This window comes from Nerophis ophidion, linkage group LG10 (genome assembly GCF_033978795.1).
Source record: "Nerophis ophidion isolate RoL-2023_Sa linkage group LG10, RoL_Noph_v1.0, whole genome shotgun sequence".
Lineage (NCBI taxonomy): Eukaryota > Metazoa > Chordata > Actinopteri > Syngnathiformes > Syngnathidae > Nerophis > Nerophis ophidion.
Window position 1 is genome coordinate 1,482,275 of NC_084620.1, and position 15,231 is coordinate 1,497,505.

At 40.5% G+C, this 15,231-nt stretch overlaps 1 protein-coding gene across 1 annotated transcript in view; it reads right to left on the reverse strand.

Annotated features, from left to right (window-relative positions):
• Positions 1 to 1,162: 1,162 nt before the first annotated feature.
• Positions 1,163 to 15,231, reverse strand: part of sema3c (sema domain, immunoglobulin domain (Ig), short basic domain, secreted, (semaphorin) 3C) — a 105,847-nt gene continuing 91,778 nt past the window's right edge. The window contains exons 12-18 of the mRNA XM_061911991.1: positions 13,704 to 13,926; positions 13,441 to 13,529; positions 9,351 to 9,392; positions 9,013 to 9,170; positions 5,189 to 5,256; positions 4,973 to 5,103; positions 1,163 to 2,103 (exon numbers count right to left, since the gene is read on the reverse strand). Of these exons, the coding sequence (XP_061767975.1) occupies positions 1,690 to 2,103; positions 4,973 to 5,103; positions 5,189 to 5,256; positions 9,013 to 9,170; positions 9,351 to 9,392; positions 13,441 to 13,529; positions 13,704 to 13,926 (1,125 nt within the window). The 3' untranslated portion in view covers positions 1,163 to 1,689. The remainder of the gene's footprint in view (positions 2,104 to 4,972; positions 5,104 to 5,188; positions 5,257 to 9,012; positions 9,171 to 9,350; positions 9,393 to 13,440; positions 13,530 to 13,703; positions 13,927 to 15,231) is intronic.

Here is a 15,231-nt window from a genome sequence, read left to right on the forward strand (position 1 = left end):
TTATTTACCACAATTTCCCAACTCAAATGGAAACAGGGGTTGTACATTTAAACCACTGTGGGTGGCACTGGGAGCAGGTGGGTAAAGTGTCTTGCACAAGGGCACAACGGCAGTAACTAGGATGGCGGAAGTGGGGATCGAACCTGGAACTCTCAAGTTGCTGGCACGGCCACGCTACCGAGCTATACCGCCCCAAATAAACCACGTTAGTGCACCTTTCGAGAAAAATGAGCAAACTACATAAATAACATCCTGTAATTAGATTTTGATTAAACATTTTTATCTTTATAGATTGAAAATTACCACTAATGAGTTGACTGATGAACATTATCACATAATTTATTCAGAAAGTATAAATAACGAAAAATAAATACAGAATACTACTAACCGCAACATGTAAGTGTAAAAAAAAAACCTTACAAAATTATGATTTGTACATGTTCAGAGTGTGCCTGTTCTATTTTTGAACAAAGAAAACAATCTGAAGTTGTCCTTATTTCTAAGTTATCGAGCCATGATTTTACCAATCCGGCCTACTTGGGAGTACATTTTTCTCCATGTGGCCCCCGATCTGAAATTAGTTTGACACCCCTGGTGTAGACCATCTCCCCGCTCGCTTGCTGCAAGTACATGTCATTGTAAACTGTAATCTATTTTGAAAAGGTTTTGATACCAAATAATGCTGTGAATGACTTTCACTGTCGTCGCTCGGGTTCCACTGACCACCAAGGAAGGACATCTCTTTTTGAGGTTTGACTCGTTTTTTGTGCCGTCGCTGCTCGCTCCATCATGTCGCTCGGTTGGCCGCGTCTCCGTCGTAGTTGCTCTTTTTTTTGCTTCTGCTTCTTGTTCTCTGCTGCAGGCTCTTCTCCTCCTTCTGCCCCGATCTCTCCTCCTTCTCCCCTTTTATACATCATGAGGACATGAGTTAATTGTGTCCCCGTGTACGAGACACGCACCTGATCTCGCTCGTAGCATCGCTCCCGGCACGCCCCGCCTCTCCGCTCAGCCGCATTCTCCGCCTCCTCCTCGCCAGCTCCTCCTCTCCACAAATACATTAAGAGAATCTGTTTGAATTGAGGATCGATTCTGAATTGAATGATCACCCCAATAATCTGAGAATAATCTGAGAAGAGTAAATGGCGGTAGTCTTTTAAGCGGCTGCTGTGCGTACAGTTTTTATTCAACGTGCGCTGTCGGACAAAAGGATGCACTCAAGCTCGTCTCTGCGACTTGCAGATACAGTCGTGGGAAGTCAACCTATATACACAACTTTAAATAGCTGTACACAATCTTACACACACTCACACACATATCTACATCACACATTCTCATATGTCAAGTCTCACGCGCTCATTCTCAGTTCCGCTACCTAGTGGGGACGTTTGGACATTACAGTTTGGTCAAGCAGGAATAAATACGGGAGCTTGTGGAAGGTGTTGACAGCTAATGCAAGTGGAATACGACATGCATCCATTCTTCCCTTCATGTTTCTCCCTTTTGTCCAAAAAGACGCATACTGACTGACCACAGTTGGGATTTTTTTGTCCACTTTGCTGACTTTGAGCGTCTTGTCTGTGAAGTTACGTCCACGCCGCCTCAGGACGTCGGTCCAAAGCCCCTTCCATCCGGGAGAGGGAGCATCGTCCTCGTCTCAGCGTCCACAGCCCGACTAAGCAGTTTGCTGCCTCACTCCTCAGGGAGGTGGTAGCGACGGTTGCGGCTCTTCCTGCGGTCCAGCAGCGGTTTGAGCTTAGCCAAGTCCCCCCTGAGAGGCCCCGGCGGCGGCCCCTGGGGAGGCTGCCTCTGCTGGAGCTCCTTCCTCTCCTTGCAGTACTGCTGCACGGCCAGACTCTCCGCGGGGCTGAAGGCCTCCAGCAGCACCTTAGGGTGCAAGGAGCCGGACCAGGCCCACGGCGAATTCTTCTTGTCCGTGAGCACGCTCACCATGGCCTCGCTCAGCACACGCAGGCGGATCTTGGCCACGGTGCGCTTGAAGCCGTTCTCGGTGGTCAGGCAGTAGTAGAGGCCCTGGTCTGAGGGCTGGGCCGAGCGGACGAGGAGGCCGTGATCGGTGGAGAGGACGCGCTCGCTCAGCTTCACCTGAAGGTCACATGTGCATCATGATTGTGGACCACCACAATGTATCCTGATAAACGCACCTTTACACAACTTTTAATACAGTGGATAAACAAAGGGTACAAGTCTTTTTTCTCAATTGATTATTTTCTTCCATCTATCTATCCATTTTCTACCGCTTATTCCCTTTGGGGTGGCGAGGGGCGCTGGTGCCTATCTCAGCTACGATCGGGCGGAAGGCGGGGTACACCCTGGACAAGTCGCCACCTCATCGCAGGGCCAACACAGATAGACAGACAACATTCACACTCACATTCACACACTAGGGACCATTTAGTGTTGCCAATCATTTCTTATTCAATATTTTTTTTAGGTTAAATGATCTTTTCCTCCAAAATTATATGTAAATTGTGCAGTTTTTTAATGTTGTACATAGTATTTGTCCCCCCCCCCAAAAAAAGACCTATGACAACAATAATGTAGGATTTAGCGTAGAAATACAGTTCAAAACACATTAAATAGAGACATTATGAATAGTGCTATATATCCATCCATCCATTTTCTACGCTTATTCCCTTTGGGGTCGCGAGGGGCGCTGGTGCTTATCTCAGCTGCAATCAGGCGGAAGGCGGCGTACACCCTGGACAAGTCGCCACCTCATAACAGGGCCAACACAGAGAGACAGACAACATTCACACTCACACTCACACACTCGGGCCAATTTAGTGTTGCCAATCATTTCTTATTCAATATTTTTTTTAGGTTAAATGATCTTTTCCTCCAAAATTATATGTAAATTGTGCAGTTTTTTAATGTTGTACATAGTATTTGTCCCCCCCCCAAAAAAAAAAGACCTATGACAACAATAATGTAGGATTTAGCGTAGAAATACAGTTAAAAACACATTAAATAGAGACATTATGAATAGTGCTATATATCCATCCATCCATTTTCTACGCTTATTCCCTTTGGGGTCGCGAGGGGCGCTGGTGCTTATCTCAGCTGCAATCAGGCGGAAGGCGGCGTACACCCTGGACAAGTCGCCACCTCATCACAGGGCCAACACAGATAGACAGACAACATTCACACTCACATTCACACACTAGGGACCATTTAGTGTTGCCAATCACTTCTTATTCAATATGTTTTTTTTAGGTAAAATTATCTTTTACTCAAAAAATATATGTAAATTGTGCAGTTTAAAAAAAAAAAAGACCTATGACAACAATAATGTAGGATTTAGCGTAGAAATACAGTTAAACACACATTAAATAGAGACATTATGAATAGTGCTATATATCCATCCATCCATTTTCTACGCTTATTCCCTTTGGGGTCGCGAGGGGCGCTGGTGCTTATCTCAGCTGCAATCAGGCGGCGTACACCCTGGACAAGTCGCCACCTCATCACAGGGCCAACACAGATAGACAGACAACATTCACACTCACATTCACACACTAGGGACCATTTAGTGTTGCCAATCGTTTCTTATTCAATATGTTTTTTTAGGTAAAATTATCTTTTACTCAAAAAATATATGTAAATTGTGCAGTTTAAAAAAAAAAAGTCCTATGACAACAATATTGTAGGATTTAGCAAAGAAATACAGTTCAAAACACATAAAATAGAGACATTATGAATAGTACTAAATATTAATAACATATTTGAATAAAAATCTGGATTGAAAACATTTTTAAATACGATTAAAAACACAAAATATGACATGTTTCACAACATGTCATGACGACATCATTGCTTTCCTGGACATTATTTCTAAAAGTAATACCAGTAATAGTAATAGTATTAATAATAATAATAATAATAAAATAAGAATAATTCTAATTGTGATAGGAATGATACGATGACCATGATAATGACAATATTTATGATAATGACACGTAATACAAATTGTCATAAGAATAATAACAAATAATAATAATACTAAAACAAAGAATAACAATATTTATATAGAAATAAAAGTAGTAAAATAATAGTTAAAAATAAATATAAATGACTAAAAGTAAGAATATAAACAGACAAATTTTGATATTAATGTTAATACTATTACGACTAATAAAATATTAATAACAACTAAAATAATTGTAATTAAGATAATAATAATAATAATGATAAAAAAGAAAATTTGTAATTCTTATACGAATACTACATTTAAATTGCAATACAAAAACAATTATATTTTTTGATAATAATAATGAAAAAATCTGAATCAGAATCAGTTTTATTGGCCAAGTATGTTCAACACATATAGAATTTGACTTGGTAGTCTGTGCTGTCTTTGTTCAATAATAATAATAATAATAATGAATAGGGATTGTGATGAGAACAATTATATTGTTCATAAGTATAATCCATCCATCCATTTTCTACCGCTTATTCCCTTTCGGGGTTGCGGGGGGCGCTGGCGCCTATCTCAGCTACAATCGGGCGGAAGGCAGGGTACACCCTGGACAAGTCGCCACCTCATCGCAGGGCCAACACAGATAGACAGACAACATTCACACACACATAAGTATAATAATAATAAAAATGTTAAAATAATTAAAATGTGTATATATTTGTATTAATTTGATAGTAATAACACTCAGCTGCATTCGGGCGGAGGATAGGCTCCAGCGACCCCTCGCAATCCCGAAAGGGTCAAGCGGTAGAAAAATGGATGGATGGATGGATAATAACACTTAAGAATTACACTAAAAATAAAACAAATAATTATACTAATAACAATACAAATTGGAATACTAGCAATAATGAATATCATTTTCAAAAAATAATAATAATACTAACAATATTTTTGATGATAATACAAATTGTGATGGGAATAATAAATACAAATCACAATAAAAAATAATCAAACCACTAATAATATGTTGACCTCTTTTCTCCTGTCATTGTCCCTATGGATGAGCCAGCGGATGGAGGCCTGGGGGGCCTTGGGGAGACACTCCAGGAAGGTGGTGTTGTTTTTGACGGCGTATTGCGTCATCTCCACTGCGTTCCTGTAGGCTGTCATCAACACATCAACTGTCATTTCTAATGCTGGCTTTTGGCTAATTAGTGGAAATGAAGCCAACCCAGGACCAGTGCATACCTTTCAGGTTGAATCCTCTGCACTGAGTGAGAGGATTTCCATGCATGATGTCCTGCCTCCTGCTCCTCCTGCAAGGAAAGCAAACTTGTTAGCAATGGATTTCCTCTAATTGGACTTCCTCTAAGGAGACCAAAGAGGCTGAGGAGACGCGTCACTCGGACCGTCCTGTCTAGGTTTTGTTTGGCCTGACTTACTGTGAAGTTTGTCTTGAAACAACACAGTCATCAGCCTGCAGTACTGCACTGTATTTTCTATGTATTCTCTTCTTGTAGTACTGCATGCTATTATGTGCTTCTTTATTATTTTACTACATCCTATAATGTATGTATGTGCAATGTTCTCATAATACTGCATCCTATTATGTACTCTATGTATTTGATTGTATTACTGCAAGCCATTATCCATCCATCCATCCATTTTCTACCGCTTATTCCCTTTCGGGGTCGCGGGGGGCGCTGGCGCCTATCTCAGCTACAATCGGGCGGAAGGCGGGGTACACCCTGGACAAGTCGCCACCTCATCACAGGGCCAACACAGATAGACAGACAACATTCACACTCACATTCACACACTAGGGCCTATTTAGTGTTGCCAATCAACCTATCCGCAGGTGCATGTCTTTGGAAGTGGGAGGAAGCCGGAGTACCCGGAGGGAACCCACGCAGTCACGGGGAGGACATGCAAACTCCACACAGAAAGAACCCAGGACTGCAGGAACTTCGTATTGTGAGGCAGTCGCACTAACCCCTCTGCCACCGTGAAGCCCCAAGCCATTATGAGTTTCTTTATATATATAGCGGTATAGCTCGGTTGGTAGAGTGGCCGTGCCAGCAACTTGAGGGTTGCAGGTTCGATTCCCGCTTCCGCCATCCTAGTCACTGCCGTTGTGTCCTTGGGCAAGACACTTTACCCACCTGCTCCCAGTGCCACCCACACTGGTTTAAATGTAACTTAGATATTGGGTTTCACTATGTAAAGCGCTTTGAGTCACTAGAGAAAAGCGCTATATAAATATAATTCACTAATTCGCTTTATTATTTTACTCCAGTACTACATCATATAATGTATGTATTTACTATGTTCTCATAATACTGCATCCTATTATGTATTTATTCATTTGATTGTAGTACTGCATCCTATTATGTATTATTCTTTTATTGTAGTACTGCATCTTATTATGTATTTATTATTTCTTTAGTACTTCATCCGTTCAAGTGTTTATATTTTGTATGTATTTATTTTTTTCCTGCAGGACTACACACAAATAGGTATTTATATTTTTTGTAGTACTGACCGCTGTTACGTATTTATTTATTATTATCCTGCAGTACTGTATCTTATGTATTTAATATGTTCTTGTAGCTGTGCATCATTTAAAGTACTTTTTTTGTAGTACTGCATCCAATTATGTATTTATTTAATATTTTCCAGCAGTACTGCATCCTATTATGTTCTTGTAGAACTGCATCCTTTTAGGTATTTGTTTGTAGTACTGCCTTCTGTTGTGTACTTATTTATTTTCCTGTACTACTGAATCCTATTATGTATTATTTTCTTGTAGTATTTCATCTTATGTGTCTATTTATTCTTTTCCCGCAGTACTGCATCTCATTATGTGTCTATTTATTCCTTTTCTGCAGTACTGACTTTTGTTATGTATTGATTTATTTTCCTGCAGTACTGCATAATATTATGTATTTATTATTTTGCTGTAGTACTCCATCCTATTATGTATTTATTCATTATTCCTTATACTACTGAGTCCTATTTATGTCTTTATTAGTCATTTTGTTGGTGATAAATAATACATTTTTGTCAATACGGACAACCAAATAATAAAAACAGCAACAAACCCTGTTGTAAACATCGTTAAAATAATAATAGTAACAATAATTCAATTATATCTTATATTAAAACCTTGTTTAATAATTATGATACAATATTAAAACAATATATATTATTGTATTAATATTAAAATATTTTACTTATTTAATTATTTAACTCATGATGTAGCTATTCTACTAAACACTTATACAAATAATTATATAATAATACATATACAATAGTAAAACAACCTGTGTTTGATTATTACAATTTTGTAATTAGATTTATTGTATCAATACAGATGAACATATTTAAAATAAAAAAATTAAACACTAAGATTTATTACATATTTAGAAAAATATATAAATCAATAAATCAATAAGGCGCTATGGGAGGCGTGAGCAAAAACAACACCATATGTGTACAATCAATTAACAATATTTTTACTTCATGATATACTGCAGAAGTACTACTACAAACAAATTCTACAACCTGAAGATGCTGAAAGTCTTGTATTCGGGATTTAGAGACGTATACATTAAACCAGTGATTCTCAAACTGTGGTATGTGTACTTCTAGTGGTACATCTAGTGGTATGCCAAAAAAATCCCTTAATGAAATTAAGTGTTACTGTTCAAACTGTGTGTAATGTTACAGTGACCACAAATATTCAATATACTTGTTAAAGGCCTACTGAACTGAGATTTTCTTATTTAAACGGGGATAGCAGGTCCATTCTATGTGTCATACTTGATCATTTCGCGATATTGCCATATTTTTGCTGAAAGGATTTAGTAGAGAACATCGACGATAAAGTTCGCAACTTTTGGTCGCTAATAAAAAAGCTTTGCCTGTACCGGAAGTAGCAGATGATGTGCGCGTGATGTCTCGGGTTGTGGAACTCCTCACATTGTTTAAAATCATGGCCACCAGCAGCGAGAGCGATTTGGACTGAGAAAGCGACGATTTCCCCATTAATTTGAGCGAGGATGAAAGATTCGTGGATGAGGAAAGTGAGAGTGAAGGACTTGAAAAAAAAACTAGACGGCAGAGCGATTCAGATGTTATTAGACACATTTAGTAGGATCATTCTGGAAAATCCCTTATCTGCTTATTGTGTTACTAGTGTTTTAGTGAGATTATATGGTCGTACCTGTACAATCTGAAAGGTCGGAGGGGTGTGGCCACAGGTGTGGCGACCGCCAGTGTCTCTGAGGGAAGCCACGTTTCTCGACGAGGCAAACGCAGCCGATGCTTCCTCCCCGTTGGAAGCATCCAACGGTCGGGGGCGGCCGGTGAGGGACGAGGAACGACGCAAGCTCTCCGCTCATGTCTACGGTAAGAGCCGACTTATTACCACCATTTTCTGCCGGTTGACATGTGGTAGGGAACCATGTTCGCTTGACCGCTCTGTTCCATAGTAAAGATTCACCGTCATCTTTCAGGAATTTAAACAAGGAAACATCGTCTGTGTTTGTGTTGCTAAAGGGGGACGCAATACACCGCTTCCCACCTACATCTTTCTTCTTTGACGTCTCCACTATTAATTGAACAAATTGCAAAAGATTCAGCAACACAGAAGTCCATAATACTGTGGAATTATGCGATGAAAAGAGACGACGTATAGCTGTGAACGTTGTTGGACCAAAATGTGACGTCACGCGCACGCGTCATCATACCGCGACGTTTTAGCATGGTACTTCCGCGGGAAATTTAAAATTGCAATTTAGTAAACTAAACCGGCTGTTTTGGCATGTGTTGCAATGTTAATATTTCATCATTGATACATAAACTATCAGACTGCGTGGTCGCTAGTAGTGGGTTTCAGTAGGCCTTTAAATAAAACCTCTACCTTGTTTTTAATGACTAATTTGTCCTACTAGGCCATTGTATTTTAATGTTTGTCGTTATGGTGGTGCTTGGGGAGCCAAGTGTTGTCTGAGGTGGTACTTGGTGAAAAAAGTTTGGGTAGTGTTCAAGTGTCAGGAAAAGTGTCAAACCTTTTCCCGCTGGGGTAAAAGCGGGAGCAGCTGAGGCCGTCCCAGGCGCAGTAGGGGTCCCTGGCGAGGCAGCAGTCAGCGCAGGCTGAGCCGTAAGCGTGACAGCGGTGCAGAGAGACCTGAGAGACCCCCAACTCCGAGCTGACGTAAAGCTGTTGCTGCAAAACCAAACAGTTCAAAGGTCAGTCGGCCGCCATGTTTGTCTTCCTAAGTGGACGTAGCAGTGCCGCCACAATTCAGGCTTATTGTTTCGTGGTCTGGGGGCGGGGCTAGCCGGCACTGGAGAGAAGCAAAGAAATGCATGAAGACAATAGCAGATTCTGGAGGGAACAACTTACTTTTTTTGGTGAGATTCTCAAGTTTGTAACCGCAGCTTGGCTCTGCAATACACAAGATAGTTGAGCAGCTTAGCACACATTTAACACAGGGCTTATTATTACTATTATTATTTTATATTAGAGGGACTTATATGAGGGACTTTGCTGTCTGGTGCCACAGGAACCTCTAGTAGCTCAATCTGTCAAAGACCAAGGAGCTGGTCATTGACTTTGGGAGGTTGAGTCCAAGGTCACAACCTATTGTGATCGAGGGAGTCGAGGTACAGACCGTGGACTCATTCAAGTACATCGGGGTGTGGGTGCACAACAAGCTGGACTGGACTGTTAAAGGCCTACTGAAATTAGATTTTCTTATTCAAACGGGGATAGCAGGTCCATTCTATGTGTCATACTTGATCATTTCGCGATATTGCCATATTTTTGCTGAAAGGATTTAGTAGAAAACATCGACGATAAAGTTTGCAACTTTTGGTCGCTAATAAAAAAGCCTTGCCTTTACCGGAAGTAGCAGACGATGTGCGCGTGACGTCACTGGTTGTAGAGCTCCTCACATTGTTTACAATCATGGCCACCAGCAGCTAGAGCGATTCGGACCGAGAAAGCGACAATTTCCCCATTAATTTGAGCAAGGATGAAAGATTCGTGGATGAGGATAGTGAGCGGGAAGGACTAGAAGAAATAAAAAAGACGAGGGCAGTGGGAGCGATTCTGATGTTATTAGACACATTTACTAGGATAATTCTGTAAAATCCCTTGTTTACTTATTGTGTTACTAGTGTTTTAGTGAGATTATATAGTCATACCTGAAAGTCAGAGGGGTGTGGCGACCGCCAGTGTCTCTAAGGGAAGCCACGGAGGACCCAAGAAAGACACAGCTGCCTCTTTGACTGCTGCAGGAGGAACGACACAAGCTCCGCTCATGTCTACGGTAAGAGCCAACTTAATACCACAATTTTCTCACCGAAACCTGCCGATCGACATGTGGTAGAGAAACCATGTTCGCTTGACCGCTCTGTTCAATAGTAAAGCTTCACCGACATCTTTAGGGAATTCAAACAAAGAAACACCGGCTGTGTTTGTGTTGCGACAGTCGGCTGCAATACACCGCTTTCCACCAACATCTTTCTTCTTTGTCGTCTCCATTATTAATAGAACAAATTGCAAAAGATTCAGCAACACAGATGTCCAGAATACTGTGTAATTATGGGATAAAAAAAGACTACTTTTAGCCGTGATCGGTGCTGGAAGAACATGTCCGCTACCACTGGTGACGTCACACGCAAGCGTCATCATACGCGTCATCATTCCGTGACGTTTTCAACAGGATACTTCGCGGGAAATTTAAAATTGCTATTTAGTAAACTGAACCGGCCGTATTGGCATGTGTTGCAATGTTAAAATTTAATCGTTGATATATAAACTATCAGACTGCGTGGTCGGTAATAGTGGGTTTCAGTAGGCCTTTAACACGGACCACTTGTACAGGAAAGTACAGAGCAGGCTCTACTCCCTAAGGAGGCTGCGCTCCTTCAACATTTTCAAAAAACTCTTGTGGATGTACAACCAGTCTGTGGTTGCCAGTGTTCTGCTGTACATCGCAGTGTCCAGACTGGAAAAACTGATCAGGCTGGCCGGCTCTACGATCGGAATAAAACTGGACCCACTGGTGCCAGTGGCAGAGAAGAGGACTGTGGAAAAACTAGTGAGCATCATAGATGATGCCAGTCACCCTCTGTATACCGTTATCAGTAGCCAGAGGAGCCTGTTCAGTGCTAGACTGCTTCATTCCAAGAGCAGGACTAATAGACCAAAAAACTAATTTGTCCCACACGTTAGACTTTACAACTCGTCTCTGGGGGGCAGGGGGGTACTAGGAAGAGGGCGGGGTACTAGGGATGCAAAACAATAACAAAAACCCTCATTATTAACATTTTACTTTTTAAATTCGATCTCGATTCTGTACACTGCTGCTGGAATTTCAATATTCCTGAGTGAACTCTCCTGAAAGAATCAATAAAGGACTATCTGTCTATCTATAAATGGTAAATGGGTTGTACTTGTATAGCGCTTTTCTACCTTCAAGGTACTCAAAGCGCTTTGACACTACTTCCAAATTTACCCAGTCACACACACATTCACACACTGATGGAGGGAGCTGCCATGCAAGGCGCTAACCAGCACCTACCAGGAGCAAGGGTGAAGTGTCTTGCTCAGGACACAACGGACGTAACGGGGGGATTGAACCAGGGACCCTCGGGTTGCGCACGGCCACTCTCCCAACCTATCTATCTATCTCTGTAGTAGACATCGCTTTGGAAATTGCAGATTATAAAAAAACGATAGCTGACAATGTAACGTTGAATAATGTAAACACCTCACAAATTGATGCTTGGCCTCCTTTGTATCAAATATATTTTACGGGTGGTGTTTTTTTTCAAGTAACTTCTTATATTACTTGTGTTCCCCGCAGTGTGTGTCATGAAACTTTTGTTTGTTTGTTCCTACTTAAAAAAAATTAAATAAATCCATTTAAACCACAAGTTGATTCAATGTTATTGAGGAAAAAAAAAAAAAAAGGGTTAAAACATCACAACTTCTGACCGGCTTGACGTGCCGTCTTGGAAACACTCCAGACGGAGGCGGCGACTTTGCCTTGCAGTATAAAGAGAGGGTCTCCGACTTCCGCTCCCTGGGAGTCCACCTGGCCGACGACCTATCCTGGAGCACCAACACCACGGCTACCATCAAGAAGGCACACCAGAGACTGCACTTCCTGAGAATACTCAGGAACAACCACCTCTCACAGGAACTGCTGGTGTCCTTCTACCGGTGCTCCATTGAGAGCATCCTGACCTACTGCATCTGCGTGTGGTTCAGCAGCTGCACGGCCGCAGAGAGAACGGCGCTCCAGAGAGTCATAAAGACCGCCCAGAAGTTAATCGGATGCCCCCTCCCCTCCCTGGCTGACCTGTACAGCTCCCGCTGTCTCAGGAAAGCACAGAGCATCCTGAAAGACCCATTCCACCCCGGGCACAGCCACCTGGAACTGCTACCCTCAGGCAGACGCTACAGGGTGCTAAAAGCGAGCACCAATAGACTAAAAAATAGCTTTTACCCAAGAGCCATAGTAGCACTAAACAGGCACTGAGTGAGCACAATATGTCCATCATGTCCTCATGTGTAATGTTTAAATGTTTTTTCTATTTTTTCGGACTACAATGTGCAATAATGTTTTATGTATGTGTGTATATGTATTCATATGCATGCAGATATGCATCTGTGTGGATACATATACATATACATAGATACATCTGTCATCTCTATCTTTTTTTTTACTATTTATACTACCAGATTGTATATGGACCTTAGGAGGAGCTGCTCCAATTTCGTTGTTCTTTGAACCTGTTCATTGCAACAATGACAATAAAACTCTATTCTATTCTATAAAGCAGTTGAGTTTTTTGCCAGGGTTTGTTTGTCTGTCTGCTATCTATCAACACAACTCTTAAACTTATGGATGAATTTGAATGAAACCCACAACAAATGTCCAAAAAAACAATATTTCTCTCACCCGGATGACTCCAACACACTCGCGCTACGCAGGAAATTTGGGGAGATGAAAAAACTACACTGACCGTCACACCTGACGGTATTATTGTGATGATTTTAATACAGAAATGCTGTGGTATTTATAATATCGTTACGCCCTTCCTATTGTTTTGATTTTTCATCAAAACAAGTGATGCTCTGACTCAGCTGCCTACCCCTACCGTCCGTCCCTGGGCAACACAGTCGAGGCGAATGTTTTGATGTATTTCACTCTTTTGTGCGCAGTGGTTCAGAAGTAGAAAAGTTCCAACACGGAACTATAACTATCGCCTTCAGGGCTATGCAACCTAGCGTGCCTTTTGGGAGAACAGCTTAGTTTCCAGCTGCTTAAGTTCATGACAAATTTGCCGAGCTAAAACAGCAAAGCTTGCTCACAAGACAACAAGCAGACTCCCGACTAAAATGTCCATCTTTGTCTGCCTGCCCCTAAACCTTCCTCCTCTTCTGTGAATGTGGAAAGTGATAAAAGAAAGAAGACAACCTTAAAGACTTCCAGCTCCTCCAGGATCAGATCCTCATGCAGGGAGTGGTTGGTGGGCAGGGCGATCACCTTCTGGACGGTACCTTTGTCTGGAGGAAGAGGAGCGTTTTGTTACATGGAAAATATCTGATAAGAAAAAAAGAAAAGTGTGCTGGCTGCTCTTCAAAAATTTGGCCTGCAGAAACAAAAATGCTGCCTGATGAAACACCAGCACTTGTGTCTCTTTTTCACATTCTAAGCTGGTCAAATTTCAGTCTTCCTACCGGTGCCCAAGAACAGTACTTGGTAGTTTCCATCCGCCGCCGCTACCTGGTCCACAGCCACCGACGTGTACTTGTAATCGGCCCCCGTGCGGACCACCAGAGGTCTCCTCCCGATAGGATATATCGCATTAAACATGACCGGGTGGTTGCGGATGAAGTTAACCACGTCGTCCGGGAACTCTTTGGTGGTGTGGATGTCCGGTGTGAAGGCGCCGCCGGGACACTAAGGGGCAGGGGGGAACAAGTTAACAACCTGAACAAGGTAAAGAGATGCAGGATAATTTATTACAAAATGGTACATAAAATCCAATAAACTACAGATGTGGCTGTAGGCAACCCACTAATATAATATTTAACTGACTCCACAAGAAAGCAGTAGCCGCAACAAGCCAACAAACACCCAGTCGGTGTTTAATCTGTCTTATTCAGCCATTCAGATGCCCAAACGTGCTGAACAGATTTATTTTAAAAAAGAGAAAAAAGAGCAAAGAAAAAGATGTCATTGTGGCTTGTGCCACCCTTTGAGACACTCGTGATCAATCAATTAAAGTTTATTTATATCCCTTAATCACAATGATTAAGGTCTATATAAATAAACTATAACTATACATACATACATATATATATTTATATGTATAAATACATACATACATACATATATACACATACACATGCATGTATACACATACATTAACATACATACATATACACACATATGTACATATATACATACACATATTAACATATACTGTACATGTATATATATATACACATTTATACATACACATATCTATACTCATATCTATATACATCTATAATTATACATATACACACATATATATATATATACACACCTATATATGAATATATATCTACACATACATATATATAAACACATATATAAATATATATACATACAGTATATATATACATACACACACACACATACATATATATATAAATATATACATATACACATAAATATATACATAACCATATATATATATATACACATATATATATACATATATAAACAAATATATAAATATATATATATATACACATCTATATATATATATATATATACACACATATCTACACATATATATATATACATATAAACAAATACATATATACATATATATATATATATATATATATACATATATATGCATTTATATACATATATATGTATATATATACACATATAAAGACATATATATAAATATATATACATACACACATATACATATATATATACATATACATACATATATATATATATGTAGGTGTGGGAAAAATCACAAGACTACGTCATCTCTACAGAACTGTTTCATGAGGGGTTCCCTCAATCATCGGGAGATTTTAATGGAAGCATTCACATACAATGGTTTATATAGGGCACAGAGTGGGTGGGTACAGGCAGGCGTAGGGTGTGGTGATTGGCTCATGTGTTACCTAGGAGGTGTTTCCGTCTGTGGCGGCATGTTGAAATGATTTCACAGCGCTTGTTGAGGGATGATAGATG